This window comes from Puntigrus tetrazona, chromosome 19, assembly GCF_018831695.1.
Source record: "Puntigrus tetrazona isolate hp1 chromosome 19, ASM1883169v1, whole genome shotgun sequence".
NCBI classification, from domain to species: domain Eukaryota; kingdom Metazoa; phylum Chordata; class Actinopteri; order Cypriniformes; family Cyprinidae; genus Puntigrus; species Puntigrus tetrazona.
The window spans coordinates 16,726,288-16,754,074 of record NC_056717.1 but is presented as its reverse complement, the minus strand read 5'-3'; the positions used below and the strand labels follow the sequence as shown (position 1 = coordinate 16,754,074).

General features: G+C 37.2%; 1 protein-coding gene across 16 annotated transcripts in view; it reads left to right on the top strand.

Moving 5' to 3' along the window:
- The window catches only part of pleca (plectin a), an 86,006-nt gene that overhangs the window by 18,056 nt on the left and 40,163 nt on the right, over window positions 1-27,787 (top strand). For 2 of the 16 annotated variants that reach the window (XM_043217289.1, XM_043217284.1), the window contains exon 1: window positions 20,221-20,347. The exons of 7 other annotated variants lie outside the window; for them this stretch is intronic. In XM_043217289.1, the coding sequence (XP_043073224.1) occupies window positions 20,308-20,347 (40 nt within the window). In that variant the 5' untranslated portion in view covers window positions 20,221-20,307. Of the gene's footprint in view, window positions 1-5,900; window positions 6,096-20,220; window positions 20,348-21,742; window positions 22,432-26,178; window positions 26,818-27,787 lie in introns of those variants that run through there. 7 more of the 16 variants (XM_043217277.1, XM_043217275.1, XM_043217273.1 and 4 more) reach the window with 5 other exon arrangements.

Below are 27,787 nucleotides of genomic sequence, written 5' to 3'. Positions count from 1 at the left end.
GGGTCAATATGGGTCCAATAAAAGCAGTTAAATTGCATGATCGACAGACGTTAGCATTACATTGTATTGTCATCAAAGCAGCCAGTAACTGAAAGTGGAAAATGAAAAGTAGCATGTGGGAGTGCAGTAAGTTTTTCCTGTCAGAGGCCTGAATGTACGTCTTAAAGAGGGAAAGTTTGGGTAATGGAAGTTACAATGTTCCGGGAATATTTTTAATACACTGTGAATTTTTTTTTTCTTTTTTTTAAAAGAGAGAGAGAGGATGGAAAGAAGTAGGCTGTGAGAAAAGATTCCCGTTGTGGATTTTGTATTGTTCTGTTGGTGCATATTGTTGTATTGTCTGTTAAAAGTGCAATATTGGTCATGTTACTTGATTAGCATAAATCCATGAGGTGCTAAAACAATGCACAAATAAACAGATGCAGTACATTCTTAGTGAACTCCTTGGTGAATGCATGTGTACTTGCTGATATTTATATGGCCAGATGAGATGAGAACAGATTGTAAATGTGCAAAAGCTTTTTGTCCAAAAAAAATGGACATCATGGGATGGACGCGTTTTGTAGTCAGTATTGGTAACCAGAGAACGTTTGCTTCTCGTTTCCTCACCTCTAAGGATTTTTGCACGTCTGCAGGCGGCAGCTTATGTTTTATATGTGAAGATGGGAATGTATTCGGACTATCTTTGAGTTTGGGCAGCTTTGTGATCGTTTCTAAATTCCTAATGTGTCTTTAATATGTTCATTGTCCCACTTAAAGTCTGTGGTGCTCACAGCCATGTCTTGATCTAATCTGTGTGTTTTGGAAACTTGAGCTTGTTTGTTCTGCATACCAGCTCTTTTCCCCACTTTTTGCAGCCTGGACAGGAACCCCTGTTTTTGATCATTTCTGCTAATGATTGATGATTATGATTGCTCACACTTGAGTATGAATGAATGTGCTATCTGTCCGGGACTTGTTGTCAGTAGGTTGAAAATTTGCTCTGTTGGTGTGGAATTTCAGTCACTGGGATACCAGGGATGTCTGCAACAAACTCTCTATCCTCCTGCTAACGCTCCACATAAACTTGAACCAAGAAACCTGGGAGCTGTAGAAACATCTCAGTCACTTCGATGCGTTGACTCGTGTAATGTTTGTATAGTAGATTGTAATTTTCCTGTTTTAGTTGTCCAGACAAACAAAAGGAAGGTGACTAAGATGACGTCTATGCAAGAGAAGGTTAGGTCTGTTTGGATGGCAGTATGCATGTGTGTAAGATGGTATTTACCAGAATGTGTGGATAATTAGGCATTTAGGTATTACAAACATTAACAGCATACATTTGTAAGCATGTGGAGCAGCAGTTTTAGCTTTGATCAGTGGCACTCTAGGCCACTCTGATGCCAGGAGGGCTGTATCAGTTTACCATGAAAGGCCTGTTGGCTGGGTACTGGGTGAGGGCTATTGTTCAGGATTTTCAAATACTGCATGTAAATTTGCTGTTTACACATCACTTTAGAAAAGCGAAAAAGTTTGCCTGTTTTTTTGGTTTATTTTGTTTATTTAAATCCTAAACCCAATATTTATTTATTTTTTTATTATTATTTTTTTTTTTAAATTGCATATTATTAGAAAAAAAATGACAAAAAAGAACAATGTCAATTATAAAAAAGGAAAAATGTATTTAAAATGTTTGTTAAAAATATATATTTATAACAAAAAATATATATTTCTAGCAAATATAAGAATTAGTTGTGTAAATTGTTCATTCTTTATGTGAAAAGTAAATACTTTGAATTGATACGTTATTCTTGATAAACTATGGCACAGTTATCTTAATAATCCTGCTAATCGCACTAGAATAGCAGGAGATCTCAATGTCACCTTAACAATGTCTGACTTACAAATACGAAGACATTTTGTGAGTTTGATGAAAGATTGAACAGAAGTTTGATTTTTGGAAGGCGTTATTCTAGTATTTGTCAATTCTCTGCACATAATTAACCGGGGAACGTTAACTGATGAGGTTTAAATGAATGTTTGGCTTTTGTGTTTATACATCTTGACTGATGGCTCAATGACTTATTGGGAAATACATTTTAATCGCTGAGCAGAGAATGCATCTTTTCGGTACTTAGGGCTGTATTATTTAGAAATTAGTTTCAAATGTAAGAAAAACATTAGAGACAGGGTTCAAATAGTCAGCCTGCTAGTTATCAGATTGACCAAGGTCCTGCTTAGTAAACAGTGTAAACTTTAAAGAAAAGCTCAAAAGCGAAGTCTCTAGTGTCCTTTTATTTTGCTTTTTAGATAGAAGATGTTTAAATATAACCCCGCACTACCCTCTGGCTACTGGATGAGGAGAGAGGAGCACATTGAAAAGATGTAAATGATGTGTTTGCTGACAGTTTGCTGTCTGACATGTATCTATGGGGACCGTCCAAACAGTCCCCTGCGATGTCACTGGGCTGTGTGAAGTGGGCCGATGGGTCAGAGAGAAAGACGGGATGACTGATCTACATGCGAAAGAGTAAACAGATCCAGGCAAGTTGCTGAATTCTGCAAGCTTTTGTGAGGAGACAAAAAATAAGACCCAGGTCAAAAAGTGTTTTGGGATCAAAATCAACACAGTCACAGTGTCATCAATTACTTGTCCAGTATTTGGTATCACACCATATAGTCTCAGCAAATTAGTATGATTTCTAAAGGGTCATGTGACGCTAAGGACTGAAGGAATAATGCTGACAGTTCAGCTGTGCCATCACAGGAATAAAAATGTTCAAAATGTTTTATTTTAATCTTTTAATATTGCTGTTTTTATTTTAACTACGACTTGGTAAGCATTAATTCTTCTTTAAAAATCAGCAATAAACACGTAAAATGTATTTCATTATCTTTTAGGTTAGAACAATTTAAATTTTATTTTATCCAGCTCTTTGACTCTCTTAAAGGTTTGCTATTCTTTCAAGGGTTGCTTTGATTTTCTGGGTTTGACTAGTTTCAAGATGGGCTTCTAATACTCTAATTTTCCTTGAAAAAGAAGGAATGTAGAGTGATATACAACACATTAACACATGTTGCCATGTGTTACAAAATATATGACCTCTCGATGTTGTGAATGACCAGTCACAGCATATATTTCAAAGAGTTGTGTTTTCTGCTCTAATGCAGTATTGATCACAACAAAGCAATGGCTTCTTTCCCAGCAGTACAACACATATTTGGCACATACCTTTTTTGCAAACTAAGGATTGGAGCAGATGTAGTGCAGCTGGCCAGGATAGTGACTGTAATGAAGAAGAAACTATACATGTTTGTCTGAATGGTCCATTATGCATTTTCCTGAATGCGTTCATTGATCCTAGTTATGCTTTAATAAATATGCTCAGACTGTTCATGCAAACTAAGCTGTATAATTGAGCTCTTCATACATTTTTCTGCTCGATGTCAGAAATACGAGAATATTAACATAACATGTTTCAGCATCTCGACAACATGTAGTTTGCAAAGGTTGGTATAGTATATGATCTTTTAGCAGAGAAATATTTTTCTTAAAATAAAACATTAATAATTACAGATTTTCAGTGAATAGCAATTTTACTCATTAAAAGCAGCTATACAGCTTCATAAGACCTGTAATGGTAGTTCAAAAGTTGATCATATCATGTAAGGTCGGAGCATTGCAGTTCCAGTCCTCGTTTACTTTATTATATTGAAATTGTTTTTATTTTGTCAAAGAGTGGGAAAAAAAGCAATGCTTTTTTGAAGGCAAGGGGCCCTTAATGCCATATCCTCTAGTTCAGATTTCAAGCTTGAACCCCTTGAACTTCACATTTGTGCTCTGCCTTGTGGCTATGACTGAGGTAGAACAAAAAAAGGGCTCTGAAAACATGCCGAGATAGAATAACGGAGTGTGTCGGAGAGGGAGGGAGAGCTTGCTAATCTCAGGAGCTCCAGCAGCAGTAGGCCAGCCGGGCTGCTCTCAAAATGCTGTGTCATCTAGTCTGTGTGGGGCTTCTCTCTATTTGTGTGTGTTTTAGCTCCGAGAAGAGCCTGTGCCCTGGCTTTGATTGTGCACACACATCAGTTATTACAACAACACAGTCTGATGACAAAATCAAATAATGCTTTGGCAAAGAAGATTAGACGATCTGATGATGTCATTGGTGCGTCTAGCACAGGTCTGTTTTTTTTACTGCAAAACTATAAAGTAGACCTTTCCTTACAGAAGCGTTAACTGCGGGAAGTACGGTATAGCGTTCTTTGCTGAGTCACTGTAGATGTGCTGAATTATGTTTGTGATGCTTTTTTTCCACTCCATTCCATTTATTATGAAAAAATAGAGCGTGTAATGAGATTGTTGTTGTTGATTATCGTTAGGATTGTGTCACGTAATATTTGGAAAGCTTTCTCGCTCTCAGCTTTAGATCTTAGCTCATCTGTTTGTACATGTTTACATGTCAACAATGATTTTAATATCACACCTTAATTTTGAACCGACGCACATACATAAAGACATGGTTAATGAGTGGTCATTCTCACATTTAAATAGCTTTAGAAGACCCTCGAGCATTATATAAATGAGTAATAGACTGATTGATCAGATAATCAATGATTTAATCATTCGCATGAACTTAGTTTCACAGGACTTCAGCAGCCAATAACAATACACAAGCATTTTTTGAATTCAGTGCATTTTGTTTTTAACACTTTTAACAGTTTTATTTAAAAACTAGTAATGTCCAACCATTAATCTTATATATATCTTGTATATATTTAGATTTTTTTGTGTATGTATGTTTGGTGTCAGTAAGAAGTCTTTTGCTCACCAAAAAGGCCTTTATTTGGTCAAAAATACAATAACGACAGCAAAAATGTGACAAATTATTACAAGTTTAAGTATGTTTTTTATAGTAATATATTAAAGTGTCACATGATTTTTTTTAAATCATTCATAATATTTTATTTGCATCATATATAAATGTCAAAAAATTATTACAAGTTTAAGTATGACAAATTATTTTAAGTATGTTTTTATAGTAATATATTAAAGTGTCACATGATTTTTTTAAATCATTCTAATGTGCTGATTTATACATACGTGTGTGTGTGTATATATATATGTGTATATATACATATATATATATATATATGTATATATGTATATATGTATGTTTTGTGTGTGTGTGTGTGTGTATTCGTATTCATAGATAAAATGAATAGTTATTATTTTGCACTGAAAAATGCTAAAAATAAATAAATGAATCCACAAGAGTAAGTTTGTGAAAATGACTCTCTTATATGTGCACTTTGTGCAGTTTTAGCATGTTTTCATTGGACAATGCTGCTGTCATACTGAATTAGAGAGAAAATATGAAGACTGAATGAGTCATAAAAGAAAATCTGTGGATGCATTTAGCTAAAAACTGACAGGTTGTAAATAGTTTTAATGGAAAGCGTTTCCAAGCATCATGTTAAGACACCAAGCTAAAAAAAATTCAGTGGTTAGATAAATTACAGGGAAAGACAGAGAATGTCCCAGAGTGCTTTTCTCTCAATTTCACTTTCTTGTAGCCTAAGGTTTCTATCCTTTTCTTGTATGTTCTCATTCTCTTTTTTTTTTTTGCCTTTTTTACCTTAATCTTCATCTGTCTCCCACCTTCAAAAGTCCCATCAATAGATACAATTTGTACCTACCCCGCATTCTGATTGGCTCAGGCACCCCGTGGGAGCCACGGGGGATGGGATGGGCTGGGCTGGAGGAAAGAGGGAGAAGGAAGAAGTTAGGGAGGGGTACTTTTCACATCGCAGTTTCCCTGCAAACAGGGAATGAGCAAGTGTGAGAGAGGGAGTGAGCGAGCGAGCGAGCGAGAGAGAGAGAGAGAGAGGATCAAAACAGAGAAAGCACACGGTCAGCAAGCAGCACTGCAGACTTAGCCGAGAGGAGGACACAACTGAATTCTGAAGTCTTGCAGCAGCGTGGCTGGTGAAATCTTACTGGACTGACCTTGCGCAGCACACACACTCACACACACGCTCCCAGGAAACCAGCCTGACAGAATCCAGTGACATGGACACAGCCCGGTCCATCCAACACGAGATCACCTCTCTCAAAGGTACTTACGAATGCGGATCGAAGCCTAACGGAAAATGCTGCAAATTGAGCCGTTTAACGGGATTGGAGTGGATTTTAAGGAGGGTGTGAATGGCACGCAAAGTTCCGAATTCCATTGTGTCCTCTCTGCCTCAACTTTGCCGTGTTATTTATGAAGGGAAGGGTCTTTTGTGCAGGGGCCCTCATGCTTGAACTCCGGCTGTGTTTGGGAGCTCGGCTGCTTCCTTTTAACTGTGCTGGGAAGCAGCAGGATTCTGCGTCAGCCATGCGGCATGTTCGGTGCGCTGAGTGCCGCATCACCACGGTAACAGGCGGCGCAGTGGCCTGGGATCCCCCCCATTCCCGTTATAGAGCTGCCTGTCGTGCACGGCGTGTGTAATGGCAAGAGAACCAGGAAGTTTGATGTCATTACACACGGCTCTGAGTGTTTTTCATTGGATAGTTGTGTGTAATTCGATATTAATTGATGCAGGGTACATTTGAAAGCGGAAGTGAGAGCGTGAAGTGCTATTTGTAAGCATTTACCTTTCGTACATGACTTTGGACATTTTAGTGTCAGTATAAACCATATAGAGTTAAGGCGACAGTTTTGTAGTTAAAGCATCCTGGTTCTTCCTCAGGTTGGGCTTGGGCTGAAAAATGCTAAGTGCTCGTATTCAAGGGTCTGTATGTCAGAGCATGAAAGTTGACCGACTCTAAATACCTGAGGATTAGGCCTCCAGTGGTGTTTGGTTACTGGCTTTGAGTGTGAAACAGATTTGAGTGATTTTATTGTTTGTTTTTTTTTTTGTCTAGGAGGAACTGAATGTTTTGTTTATCTGTTGCTTGGTTGTGTGTGTCAAAACTAAATTTGGAGTCTGCTCTAGTCCAAACATTAGCGTAAGCTTGTGTGGTTTGTCATTTGCGTAGTAAAAGTACAGTTGATGGATTAGAGAAGATATTGGCTCAAAATGCAAATGTGCTGAGTCATAACTCAATACCAGAACCATGCTAAACCTGTCAAGTACATGTCAAAATCTTCAGCAGAGTATAATCTACTATGTTTGCTTTGACTATCAGCCCAATTACACACAATTATGTTCACATAATAATTTGTACTTTGTAAGTTGGTGATTTAATTAAAAATATATATATATATATATATATATATATATATATATATATATATATATATATATATATATATATATATATATATTTGAATAATTTCCAAACTTATTGGAATATCTAAACTTATATTTTTTTCTTTCAGGGCATTTATTTATATATATTATTATATTTATATTGTGCGTAAAACTGCTTTAGCACAAAAGAGTTATTTTGATTTGTTTTTTTATTATTTTATTGTTTTTTTATTTTTAAATACATATTTTAAAAGGGAATAGGGGAGCTGTGGCTTACTTTGAGACATTTTACTGTTATTATCACTTTTAATTATCAGAAATAATAATAGCATCTCACTCATTTCTTCCTTATTACCTCATTGTGACTGTCCACATTTCAGAATATATAAGCATTACTGACAATGACAGAAAGTTGGAGAAGTCCATTGAAAATTTATAGTGAAAGTCCATAACAAACAAATACATCAAACTACTCCTTTAAGCTGCAAAAACAGCAGCTGCTCTTTATTTGTTGCTTTAGTTCACATTCCTTTTCATTATTTAGTTTCTCTCCATCCCCTACTGTCCGAAAAGAGTATTCAGCCCCGAAGAAGAGTAACTTGTGATCTAAATGCGTCTATTCTGATGGATCGCTTGCTGTAGCTCGAGTGTGTTTTAATGGAGCTGCTAAGTATCCAGATAGCCTTCAGCTGTTGTGACCAGAGTGAATGTTTTCTCAATTGTTCGAGCAAACAAAGGCTTCTCACCCCATCAAACAGTCCAGATAGTCTTAGTTAATATGCCTGACAGACTCTAGCCCTGTACTTGGCCGCTCCACTGAGGGGTCACTTTCTGCTGGACACGCTCTTGGCAGACTTAAAGCAGAGTTGGGTGTGATCTACCTGTCAGGAATATCAATGGCAGTGGAGGCTGCTTAAAGGACTGCTTGCACTTTTGGGATGCGCACTACTGTATATATTATTTAAAAAAAAAAAAATTGAATAGTTTTATCCAGCACAAATGCCTAAAATTAATAAGAAGTGACAGTAAAAACATTTTTGTTTTTTTCCGTTTCTGTTTCAAGTAAGTTTCCGTTCCAAGATTCCATTTATCTCAAAATTCTAAAAAGTTTCTGCAAAAATATTAAGCATCAAAAAGTTTAACATTTGATTCGAGTACCAAATCAGCATATTAGAATGATTTTTAAAGAATCATGTGACGCTTGAATATATTACCGTAGAAGACATACTTAAACTTGTAATAATTTGGCACATTTTTGCTGTTTTTATTGTATTTTTGACCAAATAAAGGCATGTCTGGTGAGCAAAAGATACTTCTCACAGACAAAAACTTGAGAAAGGTGCTGTATATATTAATATCAACTGATAAAAGTAAAAAATAATAATACGAATAATACGAAACGAATAATAAAATATCTATATTGTGTACCAATCAAAATGTAGCTTGCTAACTCGGTGTGTCTAACTGTAAAACTGCTGTTGTTAAAATCTAGATTTTACTCATATTTACTAAAGGCAATCACAGCTCATGCTGTTTTCAGTGTGTCCAGTGACCAGCCAAATGCTGCTGTTTTCCCCCTAATTTGCCTCAGATTAATGCTGCACTGGATCCAGACCCAGATTTCCTCTTAATGAGCTTTTGGCCTTCTACTTTCTCTTTTGTTTCAGAAAACCTATTTATGTCTACTAAATGGTTTTCTTTTACTGCTGCACCATAGAGATAACGCGTCTGGTGCAGGAATCTTGTTGAACCTGGAGATCAAATGAAATACTGTCAGTTATACAAAGAGTTAATGGGTTGAATTGATGTGCTTTAAGGAAAGAGTTAAGATAGTAAAGTCTTTCTTCATCTCAGCCTCTTCAGAGATGGCATTTATTTTTTCGTTTTAGCTGTCTGCTCACTTTCACCTTTTTACATGCATACAAACGTGTCTTCTTTTAAGCACTTTTACTTTAATCTTACAGTGACTATAATGCTTACTACAAATAGATACATTTTTGTGGTCTTGTGTGTGCAGTTAATAGTTTCAGGATGTTGTCTGAGTTTGTGTGTGTGTGTGTGTGTGTGTGTGTGTGTGTGTGTGTGTGCGTGTGTACGAGCCAGGCAAGGACAATCACAACTGCCAGGCATTCAGGAATTCTATCCATTTTTTCCCACTATTTTTACTGAACAATGGAAGCTGTGTATCTGCTTAAGCAGAACATGGTGGTTTAGATGCTGCTCTTTTGTTTTTTGTTGTTTCGCTTTTATATATTAAATCTTTCTAAATGTATCAGTTTTAATCGTGAATATTGCAATATTTGTATATGGGTATTTGTTTCTGATTAATAAACTTTTTCACTGCCAAGAACCTCAGTGCACTCTACAAACAATTCAGAAATATCCTCCTACTACTCTACTGAAACGGTGTAAATGGATATTATCTAGGCTGTTGGGTCTATCACAGATTACAAACCTCAGATGAGGAACTAAATGCTATTGATAATGATAATTTTGTGGTTAATGGGCGTGTAATTTATTAAAGAAAGGTCAGATCCTGATCAGGGGATGCAAATATTGATTTATTCTGCAGCTGGCTTAAGTCTGCAGTTTATTCTTCTTTAGGCAGGAACATACCATAGACTGTGCTAATGGAACACACAGAAATCAGAGAAACTTAAGGAGTCTGAAGTAAAGGAGTAAAATCATTGTGTTGATTCATTCTGTAGGACCCCACCCTGCTGTGTCACTTTTCAGGCATTATAAAGCTCCAAACATCTGATGACTGGTTGTATTTATTAGATAACAATATCAGATAAGTGTAAATAGTATGCAGTGACCATAATTCACTTTAAAAAAAGTATTCTAATGTTAAATGATTAAATATTAATTAATGAAAATAAAATTGTCATTATATTATATTCATTTAATTTTTAAATGAAATTAGCTAATTTCATTTAAAAACTATGTAGTTTAAGTTGATCAGCTCACAAAGCTATGAATATAATTAATGTCCATGAGTTTATTTTGCTGTGTCATGCTTTTTCTTTTCTTTCTTTCTATTTTTTTTGACTTGATCAAATATCACAATCTTCATGTACTTTGACATTCCTTTATTTCCAGCGACTTGCGTGCTCAATGAAGGAAAGTGTACTTTTTTTCTTCTGTTTGTTCTATACACAAATGACTTACTTTACTTCATGAATTATAAAAGTTGCATGAGAACTTGACAGAAAGGCACTGTATACCAAGTTTTCTGCAAGCATGCAATAACTGAGGAACTGACCAAAACATAAATGATTATTCACTGACAAACATAAGTTTAAACTAGGTCGCTGAAAAACTAAGCATCGATGAGTATATCATTCTAGATCTGTTTGAAGATCTAGTCTGAATAAATTTGAAGTCCTTTTTTGAAACCCATGTTCCAAAGGTATATGTAAGCCATACAAATTTGAAACTAAAAAAATAAGTGATGTTATCGATCAAATATTTTCTTTGCTCTCCACTCATATGAAGTAATTGTGCTTTCAATTCAACAACTAATTAAACTAATTTCTCCTTTACAATAAAACTACAATGCAAGCACTTTAATGTTACTGATGGAAAAGAGCGTTTGGAGAGACAGCATTGTGATGTAGGCCCCTCTCAGCATCTCTTCGGTATTAAAAGTGTCTCGCAGGCTGTAAAGGGCTATAAAAGATGATTTTGCTGATCTTAGCCCATATATTCTGACAGTATATTGTCAGCCCGCTTCAAACTGTTTCCAATTAAGGTAACTGTAATTACAAAATCATTGCGGTCTCATGCCTGCAGTGTCCAGTAGGTGGTGCTCGCACAAAGATAATAACGTAGAGCTCCTGCTTTGAACGTACACCATGAGGGTGCAGCTGTGGCTCAGTAGGTGGTTTATTGTGTCTAATCGAGGGTTAACGTTGTAAAGTGAACTACCATCCTGCAAGGGAACCTTCCGTGCCATGGCTGCCGTTTCCTGAGTTTTATGCTCTTTTGTTTCTACTCCGTTCTCTTCCCTGCCTGTTTTTAATAGCTAGCACATTGGAGGGGCCAGGTTCTGTCTGATGTCTTTAACTACTTTTCCTATAAAAACAGACGTCAGTTTATACGTCAGCACTCAGGCTAACACCTAAGAACTATTTTGAGGGTGGGGAGCATTTAGCCGCTGAGGCTGTGTAAGTGTGTAAACCATGAACGTTAATGCTAATGTTTTCTCTCTTTTTTTTTGTGTTTTTCAGGTAAGCTGCTGTTTTTCTCTGAGCTGTAGGTGTGGGAAAGATTGTCTGTCTCTGGTAAGGAATGTTTAACAAGAGCCAAGACGTTTAGCATCAAACATCTGCTCATCTGGAATGACGTTGGTTTAGCTCATAGGGAGTGTTATGAGAAAAACATGGCTGACTTTTTGAGTCATGTGTTATTAAGTACTGTTTATTAAGTACCCTGGGTGTAAACATAAACTTGGTAATCGTTTTATTTAAATGTATTCATTCAAATATCCTGATTAGCTGTGTAAGAAACCTTTTTTTATTGTTATTAATGTTGGTGCTGCCTAATATTTTTAAAATGTCACAGTGATTTAGTGACTTGCAGGATTCTTTGTTGAATAGAAGGTTTAAAAGAACAAAATGTATTTGAAATAGAAATCTTTCGCATCGTAATCAATGCCTTTACTGTCACTTTCGATCAATTTAATGAAACCTTGCAGAATAAAAGTTACTTTCTTTAAAAGAAAACGACAGGATACATCATATCCTGTCGTTTTCTTTTAAAGAAAGTAACTTTTATGAGAAATCACGTCTATGAGAAAGCCAAACAAATTAGTTGGTCTGCATGAAGCCTGGTTTTCATAAAAAGAAAATGAAAATAAGTAAACATCTCCTTCAGAAACGTCTCCTGTTGTGCCTTTTCCACACTTCTTCTGAAAATGTTAGACTTTTCCTGGACATATGCTTTTAATTCCTCATCATTTTGTTATATAACTGACATTCAGCTCAATTGGCAGTTAAATTACTAAGCCGAGGGCTCTGTGGCAATGCCAAGCCTGGTCTGGAAAAAAGTGGCGTGGTACCACATAATAGTTCAGAGAAGTCCTCGTGAGACTGGGCGGCTGAGGATCTCTCCACACTGGTGGAGTCCAGGATCTGACTCAGCCAGGATCCTCTTTGCGAACCAGCAGCCATGATTTTAACTATTATCCAATTTAAGCACAACAGCACACTTGCATGCAGCAATTTATTTTTTTTGTGCGGCCTTTAGATGCTTTGTAAGAGGTTTAGTATGTTGTGAATTTAAAGTCACAAATGTCTTTAATCTGTATTTCTGATTGGCAGAACAACACTTTCATAAACGGTTTTACATGCCGCTATGAAATCTGATCACATGCTTTCATGTTTCCTGTTTGTCAGGGTGTTATGGTGGTAACGTTTGGGGAAGTAAATAGGCCTTTTGGTGATACACTTCTCCAAGAACCACACCCAAGTTACCAAACGGTCTGAGTAATGTTACCGCCAGAGGGCACACATTATGCTTTTATGGATTTTGTTTCGGTGTTCATTGCATTCATAGCTACTTGAAGTTCCTGGTGTACTTAGGCTTGTGTCAGGGGTGTCAAGTTTTCTTAAAGATATCTAAAAGCGTTAGTCATGTAACATAATACAGTAGTTCATATTGGCACCTGTAATGCGGTTGAGCTGTTGACTGAACTTTCCCCTCATTCGTATCACAGATGATGTTTCGATGTAATGCAAGGTGTTCAAATTGCGAAACGAAACTGCTCTGCTTGACTAGAGTATTGGTCCTAAATCTCGGGTGCAAACTAGGTTAGGTGACATTTGTTTAGGAAGCAACGTATATTCATGATCACACATTTAGTTTCTGTGGTTTTGAAGATGTTGCTAGGTTGCTTGATGTTTTTTATTGGCCAGAAAAGCCCTCTAATGTAAGTCTATGGGATTTTTTTGCTGTGGTTGTGCCATGTGTGGTTTCCTAGGCAAAAATTAAGTCTGATTTCTTAGAAAAGTACATCTATATATATTCTCAATACACCAATATGATTCATACCCATAGCACAAATAGTGCAAAAGGAATTACAGAATCATATGACTATTAATGAAGTACCATTTTTGAAAAAACTTGTTATAGCTAAATGATATTAGAAATTCTATGACTCGGCCACTCTATAAACTCAATTTTTAAATTACATTTCCAGGAAATCTAGAATAATATTTCTCCAAAGCATAAATGACTTTGTCATATGCCATTATTTAGATCCAGTGTTTTCTATTCTGTTGTATTTTTAGGTGGATTCAGGGGGAAAAAAAAGGTATTGCATTACTTCTTGAAATAGTGAAATGCCTGTTCCAGGAAAAACTCCAGCTTAATGTGCAGGTTTGTTTTCCAGTGTTGCTAGCGACCATGCTACTTTTGACTATGCCCTCTGTTTTGGACACCTGCGGTGGTTGCTCGTTGTCTGTGTGAGTCATTTTAGGTTGCTGTGGTGACAGTCGATCATTATTGACCACACCAAGCAGGCTCAGCGTGCATGCTGACTCACTCGCTCACGTCCGAGGCAAAATTGCACCCATCACATGAGGATATTGGGCTGATTAGTCATTCAGTAGACCTTCCTGCATCCTCTCCTGTTGCCATGGATCTCTTCCTGCTCCTGCTTAGATTATATTAGGTTCCCATCACCGACAACACGCTCTTCTAGATAAATAAATTTTGAACTAATGGGGTGCTGTTGAGCTGGAAGTAATAATAATTAAGACTGAATCTCATTTTAGTTCAATTAATCAATAAGGTATGAGAGGCTTTGCTGAATTGTGAAATTAATAAATTAGTACTAAAAAGTTGTTTTTAGGCTGCAAGGTTGTATGCCATTTAGAATTTAAATTTAAAGTGAAATAAACACGAAAAGAGAATTTAATGCAACTAATGTTTTCATTAGTTAAAACTAATAAATTAGCATATTTAAGAGCAGTCATAAAGGCAGAACCTTTCTTCAGAACCAGTCTGTAAATGTTTAATCAGACAGACAGATATGTTTTAATGATTTGTATTTAGTTTACATTTTCCATCACATTGATAAACAATATTTTTAGGTTAATCTCCTTCTTCGTCGCAAGTGCTTAATTTATAATGCTGCTATATGCAAAAAAATATCAATCTGCAGTAGTTATTTATATGATAAGCAGGTGTTTTGCCTTACAGTTTCTGTATTTTGGATATAATGCTGTTAGTTAAATAAAACACTCTGTAGCGTAAACACATTTGGAACAGGAACACCTGTCTTTATCTATCTTTGGATAATTGCTAGACGGTTGGGGTGTGTGAAGTAGCATATTATTAATGAAATATGCTTGTTTTGCAGAAGTGTGAGTTGAGAAATATGTAGACTGTACCTGTAAATCATATAATTTGTTTTCACAGTACTCAATACGTTAACTGTGTTGTGTAAAAGAAACAAAGCTTGATTTTAAAGAACGAGTTCCCCTCTGGCTGTTACGACCTGTGGCTCTTCTTGCACAATATGAACTAACTTCATGTTTATGCCGTGTGTTTTATATGTGCGTCTTTGCATGAAACATTAGATGGTGAGTCTGAGTGAGTCTGTTTGCATTATAGTATGTTTCATCGAAGGTTAGTACATGTGTATGTGTGTTTCTTTGTGTTCACATGCTCATTGTCCCATGTTTAAGCTCCTTCCCACTGCCCCGTAATGTCATAGTGCAGGGGTGTGTTGAATGGTTTGGAAAACAACCATCTGCAATAAATTCCACCCCATAAACCAAGCGCTGGAATGCGTGAGAAGCGCCAGTTGCGAAGGGAAACTGGAGTTTTAGGAACACTTTATCTGCCAGAGGCTTTCAATGAGATCCTTTCATACGGTTTGTTTTATGAACTGCCCTCTTCAATGCTTCTTCTATGTGATAGTAACTCCATGGCACAGCTACTGTCATAGAGACGCTCGAATGAGCGCGAGGTCTAAAATGACGGGCAGTATCTCTATATAAGTGTGCACTGCAGCAAACTGCTGCTCATTAGCGGTGTTATTTGTATGGGGAGCGTCTGATTGTTTTATGCTGTCGCTGATTGATGAGATATGCATGGTTGAGGCTTTGCAGATCAGCGTGATTTAAGCTCCTTCTCTTCGGGGGGTTCAGACTACACAAGGTTTTGTTTACCCAGCTTCACCCTAAATCAGTTTCAGCGTCAGGCAATGACTTACAGATGGACTTGCGCACCACTTGTGGCTTGGCTTCTGAGTGAAACTTTAACTGTTTTCACTAGGTAAATCTTAATTTTCATGCTTTCACAAGAGAAATCAATTCTCAAGCGTTTTTAATCTTTTTTTTAACCAGCTGTAAGCAAAAATACCATTTCAGAAGTCACAAGTGGCAACACATGCAAAAATAAATTATATCTTATGATTTTATATCTGTATTTAACCTCAAAGTGATCTTGAAGTAAAAAGAGCTGCTACAGTCTGATTTTGTGGTTACTGTAGTTATTATCATCTTAATTCAAGCGATGAAGGATTTTGAAAGTCTGCCGGTTATCAGGGTTTAGTTTACTTTAAAGTTAACCCTGCCAGTTTAAAATGTTTCGGAAACATTTGTTAGGAATTTAGAAAAGTAATAACATTACTGATTACTGGGCGATTAAAAATAGCTACACCATTTATTACATTTAAAATTTTATTTTCTGAAGTAAGCTTCCCAACACTGCTGATGATGAACTATTACCATATTTATATACCATGTATATACTTAGTATTCCCATGATTTTGTTAAGCTATATAGTGCTGATTTGAAGCTGACAAATGAAGACTCATTCATTAAGTTATTGTAGCAGCAAGTTAAGGTGGTCAGTTAATATGGTCTTGATTGTTTAGAAGTTTGTCTTAATCCAAATCCCAACAACGCTGGAATTTTTATTAGGGTGTGTGCTTCTTTCTAGCCAAATATCTGAAATCTGAACAGATTGTGAAACTTGAATTCTTGAAACGCAGATTTAAATGCGAGACAGACGCGTATAAACCTTGTGTAAGATTTTAGGGGTGACGGATAATTCGTTCCCTGTCACTGAAACTGCGACGAATAAAAGAAACGTTTGGAGCAACCGGAGTGCAGATCAGTCTTTATGAGATGCAGATGTCTTACAAGATGTCCCGGACAGTTACGAAATTGTGTTTGAAATCACGGAAGAGTGTCTTTTAAATGCGTTACTGTCATACTCTGGTGATGGATGATTTGGATATGTCAGTGATTTCTTTATTTCATTTGCACTTACAAGTATTTAAAATGCAACCAGCATCAAACTCAAGAGGGCAGCGTGTAGTTTGGTTAAAGTCAGCTTTTCATTACCCCTTATGGCAAATATACAGCTTTTGATATATACAGCACTTACACAGATGTACTATTCAAAGCATTAAATGTGTGACGTGAAACAGACACTCCAACTTGAGTCCAAGAGAGCTTGATGTCATATTTCCGTGAACTTTTTATTCTACGATCAGTCCACAAGCCGTGTTTCTTTCCACACATTTGACGCTAGGCCTCATATACATCACCAGATGCTGCAAACATAGGCACCATTGTCTAAATCTTCCTTTGAGAGATTAGTACTAGAGCTGTATTTTCCATCAGCATCCATTAGCACATAAGATTGTGTATGAAGGTATCACAGCAACGGCTAAAGGGAGATGAAGCAAAAAATGTCCTTTCAGCACCAACATCATTTGCCTTTCATTAGGTTTAATTATCCATTCTGAAACACAAGGAGTTGTAATTAACGTCTTCTATTTCTTGTGCATGCTTATATTTAAGTGACCTGTTACTGTAAATAAAGCATATGATGTTGATTTATGGAATTTGCCTTCAAAACAACACATTCAAAACAAATGGTTCATGAATTGGAGGTTCAAACAACATATCTCTTAATTTTTATGAATTAAGCATTTATGTTCATCTGACTAAAATAAATGTTGGTGTTTATACACTCTTTTTATCTAACAGTATTGAAATATAATAGGTTAAAGTTGAAAGTTAATTTAAACAGATTAGATTAGATTAGATTTTGGTTTGAAAATTATTTTCAAACACAAAACTGTTATAGTTCAAGATGATGTCATGATCTGTGTTTTGGCGCTAATATAACAAGGAGATATTGATATTGACATTCAGATACATTTTCCTGTTTGGTAAAAATATTAGAACATGTAGAATATTCCACACAATGTATAAAAGCTATTTAGATCATATTACACGGTCCATTCCACACATATTGAATTATTTTTGAAAATTGGAGTTAGTTTTATTTTAGAGATTCTTCTTCCACAACATCCCCTTATACATTTTATAGCCTTGTGAGGATTTGATCTGAGGAGTCTCTTGTCTCTATGAAAGCCCCCGGGCCTAAACATAACGTCCAGTAGTGTTGATTGTTTGGTTCTGGAAAAACCCCTGCTGAAAGTTTCTAATCAGCCAGCTATCAGATTTTAGGCAGTCTAAATTTTGTTCATTTGTCTAAATTCAACAGATAGTGAGAATTAGAATCTATTTTGTCTTAGGATACTTTTTTTTTTACTTTTAGTTTGCAGGGATTTATGATTTATACGTTTTTTTTTTAGTTTTTTTTGCTTTACTCTGATAAAGTGAACTCTGCCACGTGTAATACTTCACGTTCATTCTTGTTAAAGTTTAAAGACTGATATGATAAACAGGTTCAGTTGCATTAGCACTGCAGGTCAGGTGAAGAACCCTCCCTTTCATTCATGATTTTACTATATTTGCTCCAGGCTTTAATGTTCTGAAGAACTGAATGATGTGTAACCAGTTTGTGAAGTTATGTGAAATATAAAAAGCATACAAAACATCTGTGTTAAACATGTGAGACTAGATGTGTGGAGATCACAGTAATACCTTGAAAGTCCCTTTCCTGACATTATTTACTGTAATCATTAGAAGAATTCAGATGGGCCTAATTTGGAAAGGGTCTGCTGTCTCAGAAAAGCTCAGATATCTGACCTTCACAGCTTTGCAGAAAAGCGTTGGAGACGGTTATCGTGCTCGTTCGGTCATTCTCTCCGTCTTTCTTCCCCTTCCTCGTGCACTTTAATGGTAGTAAAAGTTACTGCTTTCTGTAAAAAGTACAACTTTCTTAGTAAACAGTTTTGGCTGGATTTTTTTCTTTTTGTGTTGTTTGCGACTGTTATGAAATTATTGTTCAAAGAGCGAAGGAGTGGTTAGTTGCATTTTTCGAAAAACACAAAAGAGCCTGTTGCAAATCAATAACACCATAATTGATGCAAAATGGCTGCTGGAATCTTAATGCCGCTCTCAGACAGACTATTTATGAGACCAGAAGGACAGGCGCCCACAGAGCTATTTGAAAGTGATATGTGCTACGGGCTCCCAAAAGTCTAAAGGAGAAACTTTTTGCTTTTAAGAGGACAAATAGTAAATCAATCCTTATTTAAAAAAAAAAGAGACAAAATTAAATTGTGTGCCATGCAATCCCTGCATCTAAAACTTTAGTTTCTTTTTTACGTGCTTTTCTTTGAAGAGTTTTCAAAGGTTTTTTTTGGTACCTTGGTTCAGCTTTAAACAGCACAAAGAGGTCATAGGTCGTGGCAAAGGATGCAGCCTACGCCCCTCTCATAATATAAGGACAGCTGTTTGGCTCCATACTGCCACCTCCTGTTTAAACATGTCTACAAAAACTTTACATTTAAAGTTAGGACAAACCCTATAACCCCATTCATAAATGGAACCGAGATGCACTTACAGCTGGGGAAAGTGCACTATTTTAAAACAAACCATCCGTCCTTTGCTCCAGAAGTTTCCATTCCCAGGCAGATAAATGACACAGAAAAAGTAGGAGATCTGAGACCGATTAACATCCATTCATTTTTTCCCCTCTCTCTCCTTTTGAAACGGGCAAGAAACATGCCTGCTTCTGTAGCCTTGACGATCGCATTAAGATGTTGCCAACTCAATCTTACCAAAAACTGTATTTCCAGCTTTAGCGCGGACTGCTGAGTGAAATAAAGACGAACGGGGTAAGAGAGACGAAAAGGGAAACGCTTTTCCTCTCCGATTGATTTCAGTTTAGTAAATCAGACTAACTGCTTTAAACAAGCTATAATGGAGATTGATGATGGTAGATCCTACATGGAGGATTTGATCCAAAAGTGCCAAGGTAGGCAATATTTGATTTGCATATTTAAAGGGACATTCAGACTAATACAATTTTGTAAAAAATCTTTGTTTATGAAACTTGTTTATGACACAGAACTGCATTATTTGATTGTATTTATCTCTTGAGCTAAACACACTTCACTTGGTTTATTGCAGTTTACATCTGCATGCTAATTTTTTTTCCTTTGTAATTGGCGTTTTACGAAGAGTAGACGTGGAACTTCTTAATTGGTTAGTATCTACTAGCTACCCAAAAGTTACCACATTTTCCCTTTGTATTCCTTTTATCCTCAAGGCTAATATTATTGGTACACCCACTACTCCCTTAAGTATTTGAAACCAAGATGGATGTACTGCTAAAATCTATTTCTCAAACCCCAGCAGACTTGAATTGCAGTTATTTGGCAGTCCAGATTTGCAAACCCTGTAGTTGAGGTTCCCATTTATTTTCTAATTCTAGCAGTTTTAGGGACAGCCCACTGCTTTATGACTTCAGAGGCATTACACAATGAGATCTTTGTTATATATGCGGGTTTGCACCGTAGTATTTTTTCCACATACTTCTCAAAAAAGTAAGAAAATAAGTCTGTTTGCTATGTTTATATAGTTAAGTGTATAATGAACTTTACCACCGTTCCAAGGATGCAGTTTCCACAATGGAAAACATTTGGATTGAATAAAACCCGCTACCCTTTCTCTCTCTCTTTTTTTTTTTCTTTCATTCTCCCTTCCTGTTTCCTTCCATGTTTTTCTCTTTTTTTTCTCCGTTTCTGACTGCTGTACGCCCCTCTGGATTTGATCAGCATACAATGTCTTGAGGTCAGATGTGCTACATTAGCAGTTGGTGTCAGTATTTTGCTTGAGAACGATAGAAGGGCCAATTTTGTTCGACATGAACCTCTGCTGCTGTTGCTGCCGATCTCGACCCGATGGTAGGTTGAAACTAAAGACCTTTTCTTATTATTTTTGTGGGCTATATTCAAATGGAAACTGATTTGGACCCTTGTTTGGAGGGCTTTGCTAAAATATAAATTTGCTGTTGCTAATTGTGTTCATAGCAATTTAATGTGATTGCTGGATTTTAAACGCTTAAACGTGAAAGTGCATAGTGTTTGATATTAAATTAGTGTATTCTGTTTTTTATTCAGTTCTGTTTGTAAGCTGCTTCATATCCACTGAATATCTCACCTTGTGCAAAAGAAATAGATGGCAGGTGAAAAGGAAAAGGAAGTGAGGTCAGAGTATGGCCTGTAGAGGACGCCATTTTGGTTCTATCCATCAGCGGTTTCCAGATCAGCCCTTTAAACTGGCATAAGCAGACATGGGTGTATGTTTCTGCATGTATGTCTATCTTTCTCACCTGCCAATAATTTATTCTCAGTAACCTGGAAGATTATTCCCAGTAGGCTGTGTTTGTTGGCGTGTAAGTTTTTACGACCAGTGAGTGATCGTATCTTAGGGTTGTTGCATAGTTACATGCCTGACCTGGATTCTCTTCTACTTTTAAACTCTTTCGTCGTCTCGTCTATGCATAGCATGAGTCCCGTTTAATGTGTCGCCGGCTCTATTTGCGGCGTCTTCATTCGGTAGTGTTTAACTACCCTCCCTGTTCCTTGGTCACATGGCCATGAATCACCAAGATGGTCATTGTTTCTGTTTTAAAACAGCGGCACTTGTGAAAGGTTTCATTTTAATGTCATTACTTTGTACATTGCTCCAGTCCTTTAATGTGATTATGCACTGTGTGTGTGTGTGTGTGTGTGTGTGTGTGTGTGTGTGTGTGTGTGTGTGTGTGTGTGTGTGTGTGTTTTATGACTTTGGGTGTGCCATGAGAAGTTTTGGACACAAACATTCTGGAATAGTATCTTTTAGCACAGTACTTGCAGAAATACAAATTTTCAGATAATTGTGCTCAAGGTTCTGCATGTTCTCGTCTCCTTAATAATAGATGTTTGTTCAGCAATAATGTGTTTATTTTTCTTTGTGGCACAATGTCTAATGCATCGGTTCATTCATCTTGGTGTTCTGTTGCATTCCCACTGTTTTGAAATGAAAAGTGCATGCATGGGGGCCCTTTAATTGCGGGGGCGTCTGGAAAGTTACAGCACGTGGCTGAAGCTGGAAAACATATGGAAGTCATTTTCTGCTGGAAATACAGTGGAGTTACATAATGAATCAGAGAAAGTACAAGAAAATCATTCAAATGGGACATATACAGTAATAATTTTACACTAAACTAGACAAAATCCAGTAATCTAGTACAAAAAAAAGTTTATTTTTTCATATTGCAGACCAAAAAACCCTTGGAACGAGATGTTATGTAATAGTATGGTAGATATAGACTGTTATCAGCCGCTGAGGGCAAATGAATGCGTGTGTATGTGTGTGTGCACTCCCCAAAACAAACCTCACTCATGTATTATTAACTTGAGACGGAGACTCGAGCCTGAGCAGACAGGAAAAAAGCTCCAACAACAGATTATAAGAGAACAACTGTAGTTGCCATGCAGAAACATGATCTCTTCTGAATCATAAGACTGCAGAGAACGAAGTGGAGTGAGTGAGCATGCTTCAACGGAGCACAAAAGCTAAAAGTATGCAGGAATAGAGCTATTGGTCAAGGCGAGAGAGGTTGTGAAAGGAGGGCGGGAGGTGGAGGAAGCTCAAACGCTTTTACCAGCGCTCTGAGTCACGGGCTGAGAGAAAGAGAGAGAGAGAGAAGGGAGGAAAAAATAAAAGAGGGCAGAAAGAGGGGGGGGCAGCTGTCGTTTAGAGCGCTCGTAGTTGGAGAAAGTATTCTGCTGGGTACATTTAAAGCCCCCCAGCCTCCTCCCCCCTCCTCTCCCTCACCTTTCACCTCAAGGCTTGCTCCGGTGAGCAGAGCTCACAAACTGTAACCCAGGCCCGATGCCGGCAAATCCTTCTGGAACTGTGTTCCCAACCCTGGTGGTTTTGGGGCATGTGGCAACCTTGATAGCCGTGTGGAAATGGATGCAGCGAAGAAAAATCATCGAAGGTAAGAAGAAACAAAATCATGCACTTAAAAGCTAGAAGTCGTCTCGTATCAGTGTTCTGATAGTATCGGACAGCTTTTATCCAGCGGTCTGTTGCTCTCTCTGCACACATGTGCAGCACACCCTCAATTTCCCTCCTCTCTCTCTCTTTTTTTTTTCTGCTGTGTTGAAACTTCGGGGTTAACCCTTTACGTTCTGGACGGTGCGTGATGACGTTGCGATGACTTTTGATGGCTTGCAGATGCACGCTGTTGCCTATGGCAGAAAGCTTACTCATTCGAAGCGCTCTGTTTGGGTTTGCTTTACTATTCTGGCAGACGTTTGTAGTATAACCTGTATTTTGTTCTGTGGCTTGAGCACCTTTTACTTGACGCAGTTTTTTTTTTTTATGAATGTCAGTGTCATACTACAACTTGATAAAGATATGCAGAGTTTTCCTCATGTTCAGGAGAGTCTCACTGGTATGCGGAGAATGTAAATTGTTATTCTTAGTGTCTAGAAGAAGCCACCTGCTTTCAGTTGTCCTACAGGCTTAGCCTAAGGCGTTGTACTGTAAGACATGCTGAAAAGTTGTTATCATCCAGTCATACTGTGAGGGTTGCAGGGACATTTTTCTGACAGTGCACACCCTAATCCTAACCTTCAAACCTGCCCTTTATCTGGCAGTCTATTTAAATAGATAGAGGTGTGGAAAGGTGACCGGTGTCCATGGGTGTGTTCATTTCAAAGAGTAGTCTTTGGACGCTTTTGTAACTACAGTAAATACTGACTTATTTATAAGCCACGATTTACATATTGTGTGTTTATTTGTGTTGCTGAATGGCGTTATTTGCATAATAACGAAAAGTTCTAATAATGTCGCCATGTCACGTTATCAAGAGCAAAACGTGCTCGGACGACCTTGCTTTTGATTGTGTTGTTTTCATTGGCAGCGTTTTTGACATCCCTCCGTGTTTTGTTCAGCAAAGGAAGTCATTTAGTGCTTCGTTCAATTTATTTTAGAGAAATGCCAAACACAGTGTGTATGAACACTGGATTTATATGAATAAGTGTTATTTTTTGCAGGTGTAAAACAGATGAGTCGCTCTTTGATGGAATAGTTTTATTGCGTGGCCCATTTTCAGCATAATTGACAATTGTTCTGTTGTTAATCTGTCCATCGGGACTGGGTGTGGTTCTTGGGCGTTAGATGTGTGCTCAGGGCTCGTTTGACTGGTAAATGAGGGTTGTTGTGCTGGAGGACAGGTTGCGTTGCATGAGACACCTGGGCAGCGTTCATTAACTCGCATGTTCCTGCGCTCTCATCTTAAAGAGATAAACCTGAAACTCCAGTTTGTTTTATGCAGTTTTAGTTTTAGATGTTCCTCGATGAAAACACATGATCTTATGAGTTGTTTTCTTTCTATGATTGCAAACATTGAAAATTCAGGTCTTCCATCAAAGAAAAAAAGTTGCATTTTACAATAGAAATCTGCTATTTTAAATTGTTGCAATATTCCTGTTTTTACTTGTAAAATAAATGCAGCCTTTGGAGACTTTCAAAAACATCAACTTCAAGGCTGTGTGCGTTCAAGGTATAAACACCACTATGTACTTTCCCTTTTTCTGGGTGTACTCGGATGGGGTTTTATGAGGTGAGCTGTGGTGACTGCCATCGGTTGCTCTTCCCTTCAGAAGCAGGTGATAAGGATTACACACAAAAGGTTGTGTCAGTTTTAAGAGACTCAGTCGTGTGCCAGTTGAATCTAGGTCGGCTGTGGTCGCTTTGATCGCTGAAGGTCGTTCAGTTGCAGTGTGCAAATAGAATAATTTAGTATGCACTGGTCATAGTAAAGGGTAGTTGTGTAAGGTCGTGTTTGAATGTCAGCTGGCTGTGGCGGGTTTAAGGATGGTTATGTTGGGAATTCACCATAGCCAGTTTAAATAAAGAACGCTCTTCCTCTGCGACGCACACGGTGCCACCACAGTTTACTTTCAGTGAGTGATGTGTGTATCCTGGATACGACCAAAACAGCTCATACCAGTGAGTTACATGAAGATCTCGACTATGAGCTCTCAAACACGTCAGCCATTAGATGTGTGCTCATGTGATCCCAAAGCAAATACTTATCATTTATGTCAAGTTATTAAATTTACACTAGGTTTTTCATTTAGAATATCTTTTATGTTTTCTTTATTGAATTTAATTTAAAAAAATATATATATATATAATTATTTACTTTTTTCAATTAAAAAGTCCAAAGCTTCCTCTTTTTTTTTTAAAGGCTTCAAACTTGCCATGATTTAAAAATTTGAAGAGGTGATTTCAAGATTTAAATTAGGCAAGTATGTATGATAGCGATCGTGGAGGTGTATTTTATTATACATTCTTTTTATATTTATATTTTTATATTAATTTATACATTTATATTATACAGTTTTTGCACTAAGTAAGCCTTTAGAAAGGGGGCTGACCTTTTCATGATGCCCAGTTTTCCATTGACCACACCTCGCTATTATAGTTAATTATTATATAGAATAACAACTAACTATAATAATTATTATGTTCAGAAAAATCAAGACAGTCAAATATCTTTCAACATAATCATATTTCTCAGTTACCCATCTACTCTGATGATAAGATAAGCGCAATATTTTGCTTGCAGTCAAACAGCCGTGCAAGCAGCCACAAAAGCATCCGGGAATTTTATAGATGCATTCAACATAGGCTTAAATACATCTTTTCAAACACTTTTTGAAATCTTTCTGGCTTGTTATCTCCCTACCTCGCACTGCTGTGCAAATTCTTGAGGTAAAAGTGGAGCTTTTCGTACACAGGACCACAAAAGCTCGTATTTCCTGTGTTGCAGATGTGGTACCGAGCGAGTGAGTCAGATTTTCTAAATGAGTCAACTACGAAGAATTCCTTCAAATAAAGTTCTTATGTCGCATGACTCACAAATATCACAATATTTACTGTCGTCTTCGTGATTCGGAGGGTTTTGGTTTGAGTCAAAGTCTGTTTTGTTGCCCGCTCCATTTATGCGTGTTCATTATATGCTTGAATGCATAATTCATTCTCGTTAGCTTTTTTTGAAGTCAAGTGTTTGTAGGCCAGGAACTCTTCACAATAAGTAGATTTAATGAAAACGGTATCTCCGGTGAAGATGCCAGAGGCTTTGAAAGAAGAAATTCCCTCGTGAGAATTCTTTTGTAAGCCCTTACGAAGAAAAAAAAAAACTGCATTGTGAATGCAATGAACTGGAAGTGTAGATGGGTGAAAATCTGAATTCATCTTTCTATTGAACATGAGGTCATCTCCCAACCGCATTGCCAGCTCGACACGTCCCACCTGTATTGACGCCGCCTTTGTTTGCATACTTATTCAAATATTGAATTACCTGCACTGCCACAAAGTCTTTTAAACATCAAAGCGCATTACTTCCCGTAGCTAAAACACAGAAAAAAACAGCATAGCAGCCTTAGTTTAAGTTCCTCTTAATATTCCTCCTTTTATTGCATTTTTTTGTGTCTCAGCTCTGCAGCACATTGACTTTAAATGTGATTTTTTTTCATGATAATTGAAAATTTATAACATGACACTTGTTGCCCAACAACAATATATCACCAGTATTGGAATTTCACATTGACGTTAAGGAGGGTCTTTCTGTCAGTATTTATGAGGTTCTTTTTAAATTAGTTTTTAATGCCTCTAGCCAGGGCCGTAGTTATCCGGGGCTCCAGTACAGCCAGGGGCCCCTAGAATTGCCACCTACCTGCTCACCTATCAAACTACATCATAAAGCTTTTTAAATACACTAGAAAGTCATGTGATCAATATTTGTTTGATTATATTAATATTTATTTTTTAGGTTAAAAGTTTTTTTTGTCCTTCAACAGTGTTTGAGGGTCGTGTACAAAATATTTTAGAATGAAAAAAAAAAGGAATAGAAAAAACTCGGTCTTAATCAGTAACAGCGGCGAATAGCCCATATGGGAGGAATCACATTTCAATGGCAGTCCGGGAGAAGAGTTTGAGAAGAGTTTGTCCCGGAGCTGGAGCAGAAGTGAGCGCAGCTTCAAACACATCTCGATGGGTTGGGCTAGTATTGAGGTAAAGCTTTCGCTGCTTTTCCAGTGAGACGCCCCCTTCGTTTTCAGTCCCCAAACAAATGAATCCAAACGTGTGAGGCTGATACAGAGTTTGGGGAACTAAACTCAACCACAGAGGGAGCGCAACAGTTTTTCGTCCGTGAACATCATGGCTGGCGCGGGTGACATGTCCGCGGCAGCTGCGCCGTGTCTCGCTATCTTCAGCCTGGATGTGATTTACGGACGCGGGAACTACATTCACGAGATGAGCTGCGGCGAGGTCGGACCGCATTTGTACAGCCGCATGTGCTGCGCAGGTAGGTGCGGGCGCACGGAGGCGCCGGTTGTTGCCGTGTGATTCAGGCGAATAGGAGGAGTTCGATCGAGGGGGGCGATAACTCTGTGTGTGGGCGCTGGGCGGGCACGGGTGCGCGCGCGTTCTTTAGTTAAAGAGGGAGGGAGAGGGGTGTTGTGGAGTTAACTTCTCGTACCGAGGGTATAAACATTAGGTCCCGTTATGCGTGTTCTTTAAAGTTTTTTTTATTTTTTTTTTTAAGTTTGACATGCTGTTATTTGATGTAGCATTTCAAGTGATTTACATAATTATTACACGAAGTATTGTTAGAATGGAAATTTAAAATTATTTGTTTAAATATTATTTTATCTCAGAATACGTGGGCTATTGCGGCGGCACACGAGCAGTAGAGTTGCATTGCACGTGTGCAAGTTCTATACTCACGACTTCAGCTCTAGTTTTCTTTTCTCTTCTTTTTTTTTCTTTTCTTTTCTTTTCTTTTAATAAAGAAAAGAAAAAAACGAACGAGACAAAACGCCTATGATGTTTTATATAGTAAGAGTAGTCCAAGCTCAACCTATCAGAGGAGCAGAACTAAAAAAAGGTACAGAAAAAATATATAAAATCTATAAACAATACAACAAAAAATAGTACACTTTCCATCCAGAAAGACAGAAATTGTAGATCGATCTATCTATCTATCTATCTATCTATCTATCTATCTATCTATCTATCTATCTATCTATCTATCTATCTATCTATCTATCTATCTATCTATCTATATACATACTATTCTATGAAATAGTGTCTAATTTATTGCTTTCATAAAACTTATCTGATATTTTAATTTGATAATGTGTGTGTCTGTAATGTGTAAATAATAGTTATGTATAATAAATGAAGATAAGATAATATTAATAAATCCACTCTTGCTCTTTTGTTCTTTCTTTCTCTCTCTCTCTCTCTCTCTCTCTCTCTCTCTTGTTGAAATA